This window comes from Heterocephalus glaber, unplaced genomic scaffold (genome assembly GCF_053883595.1).
Source record: "Heterocephalus glaber isolate CG9 unplaced genomic scaffold, H.glaber_assembly_v1.0 deba00001564, whole genome shotgun sequence".
Classification (NCBI taxonomy): domain Eukaryota; kingdom Metazoa; phylum Chordata; class Mammalia; order Rodentia; family Bathyergidae; genus Heterocephalus; species Heterocephalus glaber.
The window spans coordinates 19,379,687-19,395,041 of record NW_028258351.1 but is presented as its reverse complement, the minus strand read 5'-3'; the positions used below and the strand labels follow the sequence as shown (position 1 = coordinate 19,395,041).

At 44.2% G+C, this 15,355-nt stretch overlaps 1 protein-coding gene across 19 annotated transcripts in view; it reads right to left on the bottom strand.

Moving 5' to 3' along the window:
* Dnah2 (dynein axonemal heavy chain 2) overlaps window positions 1-15,355 on the bottom strand; it is a 102,055-nt gene that overhangs the window by 57,222 nt on the left and 29,478 nt on the right. For 18 of the 19 annotated variants that reach the window (XR_002386988.2, XM_021238369.2, XM_021238374.2 and 15 more), the window contains 10 exons: window positions 7,181-7,327; window positions 5,895-6,051; window positions 5,344-5,583; window positions 4,883-5,071; window positions 4,537-4,684; window positions 3,888-4,080; window positions 1,898-2,098; window positions 1,660-1,816; window positions 955-1,129; window positions 350-513 (listed from right to left, as the gene is read on the bottom strand). Coding sequence is in view for 18 of the 19 variants with exons in the window: in XM_021238369.2 (XP_021094028.2) it covers window positions 350-513; window positions 955-1,129; window positions 1,660-1,816; window positions 1,898-2,098; window positions 3,888-4,080; window positions 4,537-4,684; window positions 4,883-5,071; window positions 5,344-5,583; window positions 5,895-6,051; window positions 7,181-7,327 (1,771 nt within the window). In the remaining variant the exon portion in view is untranslated. The remainder of the gene's footprint in view (window positions 1-349; window positions 514-954; window positions 1,130-1,659; window positions 1,817-1,897; window positions 2,099-3,887; window positions 4,081-4,536; window positions 4,685-4,882; window positions 5,072-5,343; window positions 5,584-5,894; window positions 6,052-7,180; window positions 7,328-15,355) is intronic. The other variant, XM_021238380.2, reaches the window with a different exon arrangement.

Here is a 15,355-nt window from a genome sequence, read left to right as displayed (position 1 = left end):
TTATATAAAAGGTTCAGAATGGGCAGATCCACAAACACAAAAAATAGATTTGTAATTGTAATTGACAGGGGCTGGGAGGGGAGAGTATGAGGAGTGACTGCTAATAGGTATGTGATCTCCTTTGGGGTAATAAAATATTTTGGAGGGCCGGGATTTAGCTCAGTGGTGCCACCACCTGCTTTGCAAGCACAAGGTCCCGAGTTGGATCCCCAGTACCAATAAAACAAAACAAAACACAGTCTTGTTATGTGAATTTTATCTCAATTGAAAAGAAAAAGCTGCTCATGTGCTCATCTGCCTGGTCCCAGCTGTCTTTGCAGTACCCACAGGACCTAGCTCAGCACACAACCTTCTCCAGGTTCTGGAGGTCTTTGGAGGCTGGCTGCTCAATCTTGAAAATGCCCAGGTTGGAGCGGAGATTGTTCTCTTCCTCCCGCATAGCCATCAGCATGGCCCGCACCTGCGCAATCTGCTCCAGGGCAGCCACGTGGCCCACAGTGCTGGTGAAGGGGCCTGGGAGAGTTCGAAGTGCAGCTCAGTTTCCACTCAAGGCCATGGTCCCTCAAAGCACAGTCATGGCTCTCCTAGCTCTTTGCAGGCAAATTACTACTCCCCTCACAGGAGAGCGGAAAGGGAAGGACAGTAAGAGGAAACAATGTGCCCAGAGCTCTGGGGAATCTTCATAAGAACTACTAAATGGCACTGAAGTACCGGCAACACATGGAACATAGGAGGGTGGTATAAGGACACTGGACATGTGGCCAGCCTTCCGACCAAAACTCCACTCCAAGTGAGCACCTGCTTTGTCCTCGACAGAATCCCCAGGAGCCACCACTTCCTCTCTTCCCACCACTGTCCTCGCTCCTTCCACCCTGTGCTCACCTTCCCAGGACACAGGCTTGAAACAATGGGTCTCAAAGGCAAAAGGAGGGGGAGAGGTAGAGCAGGGAGTACCTTTTAACCCAAAATCTTCCAGCAGATTGTGTGCTTTCTTCCTAAAGTCATCAGCGGAGAGAATAAGGCCCATCTTGAATTTCTCCTTGTGTTTCTTCAGCGTTTGTTCACTGTCCAGCAGAATTTGTTGGAAGACGACCCACTCCCCATTGAGTCTGTCCAGCATTTCCAGTACCTGGGGATCCCAGAGAGGGGAGGATGAGGATGACCCATCTGCAGGGCACCTGTCCTCCCCAATGCTGCGCGTGCATGAGTGTGTGTGTGTGTGTGTGTGTGTGTGTGTGTGTGTGTGTGTTGCTGAGGATGGACCCTGTGCCTCATGCATGCTAAGCAAGCAAGTGCTCTTGCTTTTTTGAAACAGGTTTGCTCAAGCTGGCCTTGAACTCCTGGGCTTAAGTGATCCTCCCACCTCAGGCTCCTGAGTAGCTAGGACTAGAGATGCAGGCCACCAGCTTGGCTCATTGATGAGCTTTTCATGTACGAGGCTCCAAGAAATTAAACAATGAGTTGCTGGGCTTAAAAGAAATTCAGAAGCTGACCAGAAATACCATTTGAGTTAACTTTGCCTCTCAAGGGCTTCAGAATCTTGAGCCTTTCCCCCTTATCGCTTCTCTGCACTGCCCCCTGACAGCACCAGGATCTCCTACAATCTGCTGCTGCTGACATGGGCCCAACTCAGGTGGACCAAACACCACTGGGACTCACATTGTCTGGAACTGGCACCTCATACTTCTCCAGAATGATGAACTGTTCATGGATGGGTGGAATCTGGGTCTCCAGGTTGGGCAAATCATGCTGAAGGGTATCCATGAGCTGCAAACTGACCCCCAGTTCCTCCAGTGTCTGGGGAGGGTGGCTGATTCTAAAGATAGGCAGAGAGAATGCTGTAGGTAGAAAGCCAGGCCTCCCCTGGCCTGCCCCACCTGTCCCAGCCAAACCCTACTTCTCTCCATTCTCCTTCAGGTAGTTGTGTAGCTCCAGCAGGTGCTTCGCTGCCATCTCCTTGAGCAGAGTTGTGAACTTATTCTGCCACTCATTGCAGTGCTGCACCAGTGAGAATTTGAGGTGCGAACAATCCAGCAGCACAAACTGGATGTTGAGAACCGTCTCTTCCTTCTGCACATTGTTAGCCACCTCTGTATAGCTGTAAGGACCCCAGAACTTCACTAGCATGATCTTCCTTAGCAGACATGCCCCTGCCTCGATGCTGGCTCAGGTCCCCACTTCCTTCCACCCAGACCTGTGCAGCAGCTCCAGAGGGTTCTTACTCCTAGAGGGAGTGTCCTGCACCAACCTGTCCCAGAAGACAGCTGGGACCATGTTAACCTCCCAATTGCTGGCTAGAAGAGAACAGTCACATCCCTTTCCTTGGCATTCAAGGCCTTAGAGTTGCATAGGTCTGGATTGAGCTCAACTGTGCTGCTTCCTAGCTCTGGGACATCTGGCAGGTGTTCCATTTTAAGAGACAGGGTCTCTGTATTGCATAGGCTGGCCCCAAATTCCTAGACTCAAGTGATCCTCCTGCCTTAGTGTCCTAAATAGCTGCGATTAGAGATGCATACCCATCTCTGCCTGCCAAAATACTACTCATCTTGTAAAGCACAGCCCCAAGATGACTTCCTTCATGAAGTCATTCCTGGCACCTCTGGTTGGAAATTCTGCTATACTGTGGATTTGATATTTATTTATTTAAGTTTTTTTAGACAGGGTCTCACTTTGTAGTTCAGGCTGGTCTTGAACTCACTATGCAACCCAGGCTGATCTTGAACTCACAGCAGTCCTCCTGCTTCAGCCTCCTGAGTGCTGGGATTACAGGCATGCACCACCATGCCCAGCTTATCCTGTGGATTTTAAATGTCCCCGAAGTTCACCTGTTAAAGGTTTAGTCCCCAGCTTGAAGTTATTGGGAGGTGGTGGGAACTTTAAGAGGTGGAGCATACTGGGAGGTTTTCCAGTCATTGGATACATGTTTTTGCAGGAGATAGTGGGACCCTGGACCCCTCTTCTCCTTTAATCCCAGCCATGAAGTTTATGGCTTTACTCTCACCACAATGTTTCTCCACAAGCCCAAAGCAATGAGGTAAATTGTTCATGAAATAAAACTTCCAAAACTGTGAGTCAAAAGAAACATTTTCTCACTATAAGTTGATTGTTTCAGTTATTTGTTACAGTAACAGAAAGCTGACTAACACACCTTTCATTGAACTGCATTGGCACCTTGTATAACTTTATCATAGCATGCATCACACTGAAGTTTGTATAATAAATATAGTACAGTTATTTAGAGTTTAAAAAGTGTTTTCCTGTATATTTAGTAATCTCACAATGTCCCAAGGTAGGTTACATAATATATGTTTCTCAGGAAAGAGGCCCAGAGAATATAAGAAACCTGCCTACCATTGCACAGTGAGTTACATGGCAGAGTTGGGACCCAGGCCTTCCTCAGCTACCACAGCAACTGCTGTCAATAATACCTTTATCTTTCTTACTACACTATAGCCCATGGGGGTAGGGGAACTTGTTAATTTATTTCTCTCTTTATTTAACTCTTCATGGCCTATCAGACAATCATGTTTGGTGAATGAATAAATGAATGAATGATCAGGGAGCATGAAAAGTTGGCAGTTAAGACCACTTTCAATTGCATTCCAGGCTGCCTTCCTTTATCTTTCAAATAGCTTGCATTTCTTCTTTCCCAATGGAACTGTGCTGTCCTCCCCCAAACAATGGCTTTTCCCTAAACCTAGCCCAGCTCTTCCAAGATCTCTAACCTTAACGAACAAAGGTCCAGCATCCTCAGTCCTACTGTTTTCCTGTAGCCGAGGACATATGATGTCTGTACTGACCCACCCCAACCTGCTGCCCTGAGTTCCTCCTCTAATTACAGTACTTCCACAACTCTTCAGGAGTCCTGCACTTCCCCTTCCACTCACCGGGCAATGTCAGCATCAAAAGAAGAGACAGGGGGGTTGAGGCGCTGGTAGCGACGGATGAAAGAGTCCTTGTTGATCTCCCAGATTTCCCGGTACATATCCCAGGTCTTGAGGTAGTTCTGCATCAGGCTTGCATTGTTGGTCATGCCACTACTGATCTGGGCCTGGATCTTCTTGATGTCCTCATCTCGCTCTTCAAAAGAGACAGATTCTTTGCACTGCACCTCCATTCAAGTTCCAGCCTGGGCCCTGGGCATTGCTCTGGACCCTCCACTCCAACAACAGTTCTTCAAAGAAGTACCACTTAAACATGAGCATTAGAAGGCAGAGGAGGAGGAAGCAAGTAAGGGTATGACTCTGCCTCTTCCTCAGAATCAGAGGCCTCTCCTGTGGGAATCTAGGGCTCATCTAGCCCACCTCCAGTGTCAAACTTGTCTTCATTCAGACAAGGGAACGCCAGTTCCCAAATTTCATGAGCATTAGTCACCTAATCTCAAGCCCCATTGATACCCCTTCTCACTTCCCCAGTCTGGCCCCCTGAGTTGGTTTTCCACTGGCCCAATACATCTGGAAACAACCCTAGTCTCATCTCCTAGCTCTGCCCAGTCTCTAATAACCCCACACCTTGTTCTCCCAACTGCCCACTCACCTACAATTGTATGAATGGGTTCCTGTTGCACCTTGTGCTTGATAAGGATATCAGGAAGGTGGCGGAAGACAGAAATGGTAGAAATAAGGTGACTGCCAATATCATTGACCACACCTGCTAGAGTCTGCTGGGTGGGTGAGAATTCCACCTGTGGGGAGCACAGTGGAGATGGCCTTAGCATAGCCTACAAAGGGGACAAGCCTCAGGACTGGTAAGGCTGAACTCTTCAGGACCAGACCTGGGGCCCACTGGAAACAGTCAAGGCCAAAGATAAAGTTAGGGATTGAGGGAAACTGATGAATGAGGTGTGATATTTTAGGCCTGTTAGGGCCACAGTAGTTCTCACCTGTGCCCCACCTCCCTGCACATTAGTCTGCAAAATGACAAGAACTCGGAAAAGTGGGTTTGGAGTGGTCTTCCCATCCCCGTTGATGGCCTTGGACAGCTCCAACAGTGACCACTTCACATTCAGGCGCAAGGCGTCCTCCATCATGTGGTCTAGCCGAATTGTGTACAGCATCCACTGCTGCTGAATCTGGTGGGAAAGGAGGATGAGAAAGAAGCTCTGAGGAAAGGTAGGGCAGGCCCTGAAAATGAGAGCCAGTTGACAGTGAAGGGGACAGGCTGCTTAAATAGAAATGCAGGCCATTGAGTACACTGGGGAGGAGGTTTGAAAGACTCAAGGCTGGCTGAACCTAGGACTAGAAAAGGATAACTGAGAAACACTGTGTGGGGGAAGAAAATGGTCTGTTGAGGCCAGGGACAGAGGTTCTGTCCAACACAGAGCCGTAGGCACCACACCCCTACCTCAGGGCCATCATTCTTGAAGACTTCGTAGGAGTTGGTCATGATGTTCACCACATCCTGGTGTAGTTTCACCAATTTCTGCTGTACAGCTTCCCGATGGTCTCTTTGGTCTTCCTCAAACTCCAGGTCCCTGTACAATCGTTTGCCACTAATACGAACCAGCAGTGTTTCTGACATCTCTTGGGCCCGCCAGCCAATGGTCAGAGTGGAGGCCTTGAAATCATTCACAATCATCTGCACCTGGAGTCAGATCCCACCGTGGTTCACAAATGGTCACCTTCTATGAACTAACATATCTTCCACTGAATTGTCCCAGCACCTTGTATCTTGGATCTTCCAGGGGGAGGTTTCAGACCCTATAGACCTGATCCTACCCTCCCTCTGCCCTCTAGCTAGAGTTGCTAACATAAAAAAAAGTCCTTCCCCAACACACTTAACTTCTTTTATGCTACTCCCAAGTCTCTCCATCACCACCCCAGATTCATGTGTTGGTTACCCGTGCTCCAACCTGTCAGCCTTGCAGGTCTTAGGATCTACTGGCCATGGCCCACCTTGCTGGCATGTATGCGGCACTCTGTGATGAAGAAGGCGCTGGCCCCCTTCAAGGCCCAATTCAGCTTCTTTAGGCCAGGGTGGATCTTCTTATCCAGAAATCGGATGCATTCTTTGAATAGGGCTTGTTCATCTGGAGACAGCATGGCAATAATCCTGGGTATAAGAGAGGACTATTAGCTGGTGGGGACAAACTCTAAAGAGCTCTCAACACCAGGAAACTGGGTGAGGGAATCTGAAGGTTCAATTCTAAACCAGTGTTTTTGAAAGAAACTTTCTGTGATGGTAGACATCTTCTAAAATGTGTGCTGTCCAGTATGGTTGATACTAGTTACATGTGGCTATAGAGCCCTGGAAATGTGGCCTGGGCCGATGATCACCCACGTTTTTAAATTTTAATGAATTACTTTAAATGGAAATAGCTATATGTGGCTAGAGGGTACCACATTGAACACAGCAGTTCTAAATACTCAAACAAGATTATTTGTTCCATCCCCTTGGACTTTCACTAAGCTGGACTGAGAAACTTACCTGCTCTAGTCTGAATGCTTGTGCCCCACCCCCCAAGTCCATATGTTGAAATCCTTACTTCCAAGGCAACAGTATTAGGCACTGAGCCTTTGGAAAATGATTAGGTCATGAGGGCTGAGCATTCATGAACGGAATTAGTCCCTTGATAAAGTAGGCCTGAGAAAGCTCCTGTTGCCTCCTACCATGTGAGGACACAGCAGAAAGTGGCCATCACTGAACCAGGAAAGGGGCTCTTACCAGACACTAATTCTACCTGGATTTTTGACTTCCCAGCATCCAGAACTATGGATTATAAATTTCTGTTATTATAAGTCACCTAATCCATGATATTTTGCTACAGCAACCTGAACTTACCAAGACAGTATGTAACTCACAACAAAGCGACACTCCAGAGATGGGTAACAGGAGTTTAGGTAGAGACCAAGGGGATGGGAGTGGCATGGAGGCATCATGGCCTTCGTTCAATGAACCTGTTGTCATCTGGAGGCCATAATACTAATGCCACCCAGTTTCATTCCTAAAGAAGGGTCCTATGGGGTGGTAGGGAACCTGGTTGTTTTTGCTCTCTTCTCTACAACTAGAAGATAAAACTACAAGGGACAGAAATAACGATAGGGCCATAAGACAGATTATTGGGAAAACATTTTTTATATGGACAAAATTTAATAAGGGACAGAAATTGTAGGGAATGGACAATATCACAGGGTAGATAAAACAAAGAAGAGAACAAAGCCACATCAAGAAGGCGCCCCACCTATTGTAGTCTCGAGCAACAAGTAGCAGATTCTCCCTCAGGATTCGCAAGTCTTCCGCTCGCCCAGCTACGTTCACCACGTAATGAGGAATCTCATATAGCAGCCGCTCCCAGTAGTCAATCTCCACAAAGAGAATCAAAAGGGACCTGGAGAGACAGAAAAGCAGAGCAGTGGAGGGAACTGTTCAGGGGGACAACCTAGAGCCACCAGTGAAACAAGAAGTGTGGGGTTGGGAAGCACAAAGGAATTTAGAGATGGAGTAAAACAGAACATCCAGGTGACAAAGGTAGACTAGACACAGTTATATTTTCTCCTGCCCCATACCACTTGAGCAAAAGGAAAAGAGATTTGTGTGTTTAAGGCATAAGCCCATATAAGGAGACAATAAGTCATGGAAGTCAAAAAGCAGATGGGTAAGGACCAGAAGGGAAAGAATAAGCTAGCATTGGAGACAGATGAGAAACTACCCAGGCTCTCTAAGATCCGGGTGGCTTCAAAGAAATTTCATTCTTTTTTTTTTTTTTTTTGGCGGTACCAGGGAACTCAGGACCTTGTGCTTGCAAAGCAGGTGCAGCGCCACTGAGCTAAATCCCCAGCCTCCCAAAAAATTTCTAGAAGGGGGTTGAAGATGGGACTCAAACTGGAAGAGTTGTGGAGCTGTGTCCTGCTTCTGCTCTGCCCAGTGAAGCAAGCATCTTCTCAGCCCAGCAAAAGCACTGGAGGCCTATAGTTTGACAAATCAGTACAAAAAGGGGGCTTTTGGACCGGGGACCCCAGGCTGAGAAGAAGGAGAGAGTAATGTACTGAAAGCAGGGGTATTACATGGCCATACACATACTGAATGTTAAGACTCCAGTCTTTGTTCCCACCTAGAAACCCACACACTGGCTGTGGGACTTAGGCTTCCTGGGGTGAAGTTTGGAAGATGCTTGCATCAGACTAGCTTAAGAAGAAAAATGTAAAGGTGACAACCTCAAGAGCTCCCCCAAAACAACCCACCTAAATGACTCTGCAGCAAGCCTGACAAGCTCTACCTAGCCCTCACCAGAACTTCTAATTAACTTCTAGTTCTCTCCTTAAATATGAACCAAGGCCGGGCAGGGATTTAGCTCAGTGGTTTCTCAAGGACCCGAGTTCGATCTCGGGTACCAAAATAAATAAATAAATATAAATAAATAAATATGAACCAAGGACCACAAACTGTTCTCTGCCTTTCCTAGTACCAAGGCTAGAAGCCAAAATAAACAAACAAAAACAAGCAACTAGAAGGGAACAAGAGGACTGCTCAACTCAAATAAGAAAAACCAACAAAACTGTCACTAACACCCTGAAAGAAATAAGAGACATAAAAAAGCATCCATGAAAGAATATGTTGCTATAAAAAGGAACATTAAAAGAGCTTTTGGAAGTAGGAATTGATAGTAGAAACATTTAAAAGTCAAAAGAAAGGAGCCGGGGATTTAGCTCAGTGGTTTTGTCACCTGCTGTGCAAGAGCAAGGACCCAAGTTCGATCCCCGGTACCCAAAAAAACCCCCCAAAAAACCAAAAACATAAAAGTCAAAAGAAAGACATAAGATAAAATTGACAGAAATCTCTCCAAAGGTAGAGAAAAACACAGAGGTGGAAGGCAGAGGGGATGTCATATGGAAAAAAGAATAGAAAATACTCTACCACTAATTTTATATTAGCCAGGTGTAGTGGCACACGCCTGTGATCCCAGCACTTGGAAGGCTGAGGCTGGAGGCTCACTGTGAGTTCAAGGCCAGCCTGCACTACAAAGTGAGACCCTGTCTCCAAAAAAACCAAAATAATAATTTTATATTGATTGTGTGTGGGAATGATAGTATTTTGTGGTTACTGGTTTGAATATTAAAATTGATTTTCCGTGTTTCTTTTTCCTTTCTAAAATGACATACCAGAAGATTTTTCACTGCACATGCAACCCTCAGCCAAGTGTTCTTTGCCTCCTTATATCCAGTGACCTTCTCCTTCCACTCCAGGTGCTACTCCCCTGCTCTACCGTGGAACTTGCTCACAGCTCATCTATATCTGAAACTGTGATGCAGACACCTGCTCCTGAGCCTGGCTTCCTCCCCACCACTCCCACACTTGCCTCAAGGTCTTTCAACACACTTGAGCTCTGGCCTCATGGGGACCTGCTGGGCCCTGTTCTCTCTTCCGGCCTCACAGTGCCCTCCCACTTTCACTTCGTCCTCCACAGACCCTGCTGTCTGTCTGTCTGTCTTTATTGGCACTGGAAACTGAACCCAGGGTCTCATATATACTAAGCACCTGCATCCTCCACAGAGCTACACCCCTAGCCCTCACCTTTTCTCACCAATCCTCACTCTTATGTCTCATTTTTTAGTGTAAACCATCTAACAAAAACCCCAAATGGTGCTCAAATCCAAGCTGAGTGACAACGGAGAAAGTGACAGGACCCTGAAGGACAGCACTACTCTGCTCTCGTGTCTCTCCTCCCTCCCAGGCTCTCCAGGACTATCTATGTCTGCCCACTCTGCTCTCCTTCCTATTCCCTCAAGAGACTATTTGCAAATCCTTTCCACACTTCATGAAGCTGGTCTCCCTCACTCTCTCAGCAGAGAGCCTCACTCCATAGTCACAGAATTAAAAAAGCCATCAGGGAGAACTCCATCCACTTCCTGCTATAAAACATGTAAACTTAGCTGCCTCCATGCATAGGCCCTTTCCCATTTATGACAGAATTCCTCCCCACACCCAAGGTTAAACACCCTTGCCAGGCTTCCTGTTTCCTCCTTTCTCAGATGCCATTTTTTCCAATTCAACCTACTAATACCCTCAACCTACTAATTCCTTCCCACCGTCAAAATATGGCAAGTTTCTATGATCTTAATTTGTAAATAAAAACAACTCTTTTCAACATTTATCCTGCTAAAGCAGGGCATAGTGGTGCAAGCCTGTAGTCCCAGGATTCAGAAGGCTGAGACAGGAGGATCTCCATGAGTTCAAGGCCAGCCTGAGCTACACAGTGAGTTCAAGGCCAGCCTGAACTACATATCACGACCCTCTATCAAAAATAAAACAAAATAGGGCCAGGGATTTAGCTCAGTGGTTCCACCGCCTGCCTTGCAAGCGAGAAGTCCCGAGTTCGATCCCCGGTACCAAAAAAAAAAGAAGACTTCACATTCAGTAACTCTCCCCGGGTCACATCATCTACTCCCAGGGCTCTAGCTTCCTCTGCAAGCCCATCACTCCCAGATCCACATGGGTGAGCTCTAGACTTGTTTTTTTGTTATTCTTTCTTGTTTTTTGAGACAGAGTCTCACTATGTAGTTCAGAGCAGCCTTGAATTCACTATGTAACCCAAGCTGGCCTTGAATTCACTGTGATTCCCCTGCCTCAGCCTCCTGAGGGCTGAGATTACAGGTACCACCACACCCTCCGGAGCTCTAGACTTGTATGTATACCAACTGCCTCCCAGACCTCTCTCCCCAGTGTGTCTCAGAGGAATCTCAAAGTCAGTGTTGCCACACTCTTGTCTGAAAACTTGGAGCTCCTGTCTCAGGGAAAAACTACCACCCCAGGAAGAACAGGACCCCAGGAAGAGCATCACCCCAGAAAGAACATCACCCCAGAAAGACCAGGACCCCAGGAAGACCAGCACCCCAGAAAGACCAGCACCCCAGAAAGAGCATCACCAGGGAAGAGCAGCACCTCATGAACAGCAGCACCCTTCTGCCTACACCAGAACCATGTGTCCTGCCTAAGGCCCACTGTCCAACATCCCACAACTACCAGCTCCTTCTGTTTTTATATTCTGAAGCAAAGTTCAGAAATTCATATATCTCCAAGGAAAGTGTGATGAACAACAAGTGACATGGCCTCATGCCGAGCTCAAGTGCATGCATGCCATCTGAGAAGACTACAGCCAAGGGCTCCAGCCTGGCCCAGCAGAGCCACATTTTCTGACTTTTCAAGAAAAGGCACAGAGTGGATCTTTATATAAAACCTCCTTACTACTCAGCCGTAAAGATGAAAAAGTAGAGACATGTATAGCTAAGTAGATGCACAGTGAGGCGATACTCTTAAGTGAAATAAATAGGACATACATATGTAAATGCCAAATAGTTTCTCTGGTGTGAAAAACTAAAAGTGTAAATAAGGATCAAAATGTATAATTGATATTGTGAAATAGGAAGAAAAGGTCCAAAGGAATAAGGGAAAGGGCAGAAGGGAAAAGAAAAAATATGAGAAAAGGAAAAAAATGGAAACAAAGTCTTGGAAGGGTAGAGGGGGTGAAGAGAGGGCAGGGGAATGGGGAAAAAATAAGAAATGAGATGCATCATGTAAAGGTACAAGTTCCCAGTGATGAATGTAACTGTATTGTATACCTAAAATGTACCAATAAACTTAATGGAAAAAAAATTTTTTAAATAAAATCTCCTGAATTTTAAGAGTTAACCATCTCAACTGAAAATAATGATGGGTGACTTTTGGGATGGTAGTACCTAGCCTTGACTCAGGTGGTAGCTCAAAGGTGTTTGTTTTCTGTAACTATTAAGCTGGGCATATGAGTTTTAAGTACGTCTCTGTTCATAATGTGTTTCATAATTAAAAATTTGTTTTTAGGGCTGGGGATTTAGCTCAGTGGTTCCAGCACCTGCCTTGAAAGGGCAAGGTCCCAAGTTCAATCCCTGGTACCAAAAAAAAAAAAAATTTTGTTTTTGGTTGTTTTTTTTAATTCTTTTATTGGGGGCCAGGGATTTAGCTCACTGGTGCAACCGCCTGCCTCAAAAGCACAAGGTACTGAGTTTGATCCCCGGTACAGCAAAAAAAACAAAAATAATTCTTTTATTTGGTACATTTTAGGTATACAATATGTTTACATGTATCATTGGGTGCTTGTACCTGTACATGATGTATCTTAGTTCTTATTTTTTTCCCCATTACCTGTGCGCCCTTCACCCCCTCCACCCTTCTGTTTTTGGTTTTTTGAGTAAAGGTCTTGCTATTTAGTTCAGGCTGGCCTTGAACTCACTATGTAGCCCAGGCTGGCCTCGAACTCACAGCAATCCTCCTGCCTCAGCCTTAGCCTCCCAAGTGCTGGGATTACACACATGCACCATACCATGCAGGCCTTTTAAAAATGTTTTTAATGGAGGACAGGGGATTTAGCTCAGTGCTTCTGCCACCTGCCTCGCAAGCACAAGGCCCTGAGTTCGATCCCTGGTACAAAAAAAATATATTTTTAATGGAAAAAAATGTCTATTATAAACAATAAGATTTTTTTTTTTTGGTACCGGGGATCGAACTCAGGTCCTTGTGCTTGCACAGCAGGAGGCAAAACCACTGAGCTAAATCCCCAGCCCGCAATAAGATATTTGTAAAAGTGGCTAGGTACAAAAAAATTATAAAGATAAAAACTTTCTAATATAAAAAGTGGCTACAACCAGTTAGACATTATTATGGAGGAAAAGAGACCAATGATAATTAAAGCAATAAAAATAAAATATCAGATATTATATATACAAAATCCACCCAAAAAATGTATATACACTTCAGGGAAAGAAAAGTAGTATAGTGGCTTTTCAACAGATGGTGTTCCCTTTGTATGGGGGACCCTAGAGGATGTCATGTATCTCAGAAAACCACCTAAGAAATCGGAAATGCGCGTGCAGCAATGTCAATGACCAAAATTACCCAAGCAGCAGTTCGCCATACTAATAAATGTCTAGAAGCTAATGGTCACCAACTTTCGCCCCTCTTGTAATTGTAGAGGCCATAAGTAACTTGGATTAATCTCATGATGTCTTAATAAATTTAGTATTAAACTATTTATACAAGTTTTTCTTTTCCTGAAGTGTGCACACATTTTTTGCCAATTCTGTATATATACATAGAAAAATGACTTATATGCAAAATACAGGATTTAAATTGAAGTACTCAAAATTATAAAGATATACATTCTTCTAAAGTTAACCTACAAATTTAACCCAATCTTTTTTCCTATAAAAGTGGAAATTATCCAGGTGTGATGTTGCATGCCTGTAAACCCAGCACTGAGGAGGCTGAGGCAGGAGGACTGACCAAGTTCAAGGCCAGCCTGAGCTATATACTGAGTTCAAGCAGCCTGAACTACAAAGCAAGACACTATATCAAAAAAAAGAGGAGGAACTATTTTTGGAACGAAACAAATTGATTAAGAAATTATTATGAGAAATAAATATCAAAAATAGCCAGGATGGGGCTGGGGATTTAGCTCAGTGGTTCCGCCACCTGCCTTGCAACTGGGAGGATCCAAGTTCGATCCCCGGTACCAAAAAAAAAAAAAAAAATAGCCAGGAAAATTAAGAAAAGGAAAGTAATGAGGACAATAATTAAAACAGTTTAGTTCCTGCACATGAATAGCTATACTAGTTCAGAATAGTGAACCCAAAAATAGAGAGGTATACTTGGGAATTTGTTATTACAAAGATAGCAGTTTAATAAATGAGATCAGGGGACTAGAGATGTAGCTCAGTGGTAGAGTGCTTGTTCAGCACATGCAAGGCCCTGGGTTCAATCACCAGCACCGAGAGAGAGACAGAGAGACAGAGAGACAGAGAGAGACCGAGAGATTTGATCAACCAGCTATCAATCTGGAAAAAAAATACAAAACTAAACTAGAAGCTGTACCTCTCTCCCTACAGCAAAATAAAATTTCAAAAGATCTAAACGTAAAAAATCTAAATGTAAAGAATAACATCAGAAAATATGGACTACTTTTAAGATAAAAAATACTGAATAAAAACCACTTGATTTTTTTTTTTTTTCGGTACCAGGGATTGAACTCGAGTCCTTGCACTTGTGCAGCAGGTGGCGATACCACTGAGCTAAATCTCCGGCCCAAAACCACTTGCTTTTTAAATCTTATCTTTTAAAATGAAATTCTGCCTTTTAATTACAAAATATAAAATGCTCCATTATCTAAAGATACTCTCATAAAAGTGTATTCTGAGCATTACTGAATTGTTATTTGAAAGAATATTGAGGAAAAAATTCCAGAACCTTTTGTCTGTTCTAAGGCAACAATGGAATCAACAATATAGGAGATAATATTACATTTCAAACTTTGTAAAAGATCATATTTTTATTTTGCTTACAGGAGAATTATCTTCTAATAAATGCAATTATTTCCAAGCGCTCATCTATCTGTGATACATGCTTTAAGAGATTGTAGAAGAAAGGCTATTTTTTTCAAAGCCAGAAGATCTCCATTGATAAATATCCATTATTTCTGAAATAGTCAAAATTTCTTCAAAGTGAGTAAGCCTCTCACAAACACAAATGAGTCGTGGATCACCAGACATGAAGAGCCTCCCGCTAGGCACAGTCGCATACACCTGTAATCCCAGCTATTCAGGGAGCTGAGACTAGAAGATTGGGAGTTCCATCCCAGCCTTAACAATGTAAAGGATCTCATCTCAAAAACAAAAGCTTCCAAAGTAAAATCTAGAACAATTTGACCTTAGAATTCTACCCAGGCAAATGTCCAATAAATAGAAGGCAGAAAATAGTTGTTGCCAACCATGAAAGAACTTTAAAATTTCAATTCCTATACATTTTTCTTGAAGAAAGGCTGTACTCTACCAAAACAAAGGCATAAACCAAGAAACAGGAAGACAGAGAAAACAGAAAGTCAAACAAGAGGGCCAGAGCTGTAGGTCAGCAGTAGAGCACTTATCTAGCAATGTGAAAGGTCCTAGGTTTCATCCCCAACATCACAGAAAGAAAGAAACTCTCAACAAGGTGAGACTCAGAAAAGCCTCAGAATGATACCTCAGTAAAAGATCTTAGAACCAACCAGTCAGACAAAGCAGGAGCACAGGGGAGGGATAGAGCTGAAAAAATTGTGAAGTCAATAAATGGCTAATATGTCAGCTCATGAGGGAAAGTATTATTCAAAGGGATTTTATTAGTTGATTTGAAAGAAATAATGATAGTGAACAAAAATAATTATTTCAAAAAGATCAAATATCATGCAAACAAGGAAAGAATCATAGTAGCCCCCTTATCCATGTGGGATACTCTCCAAGACCCCCAGTAGATGCCTGAAACTGGATGAATGTAGTCTTTCAAAAAAGTCAAGACAATTATTTTTGGATTGCTGTTACAAGAAGCTACTGTATATAATATAACATTACTCATCTCG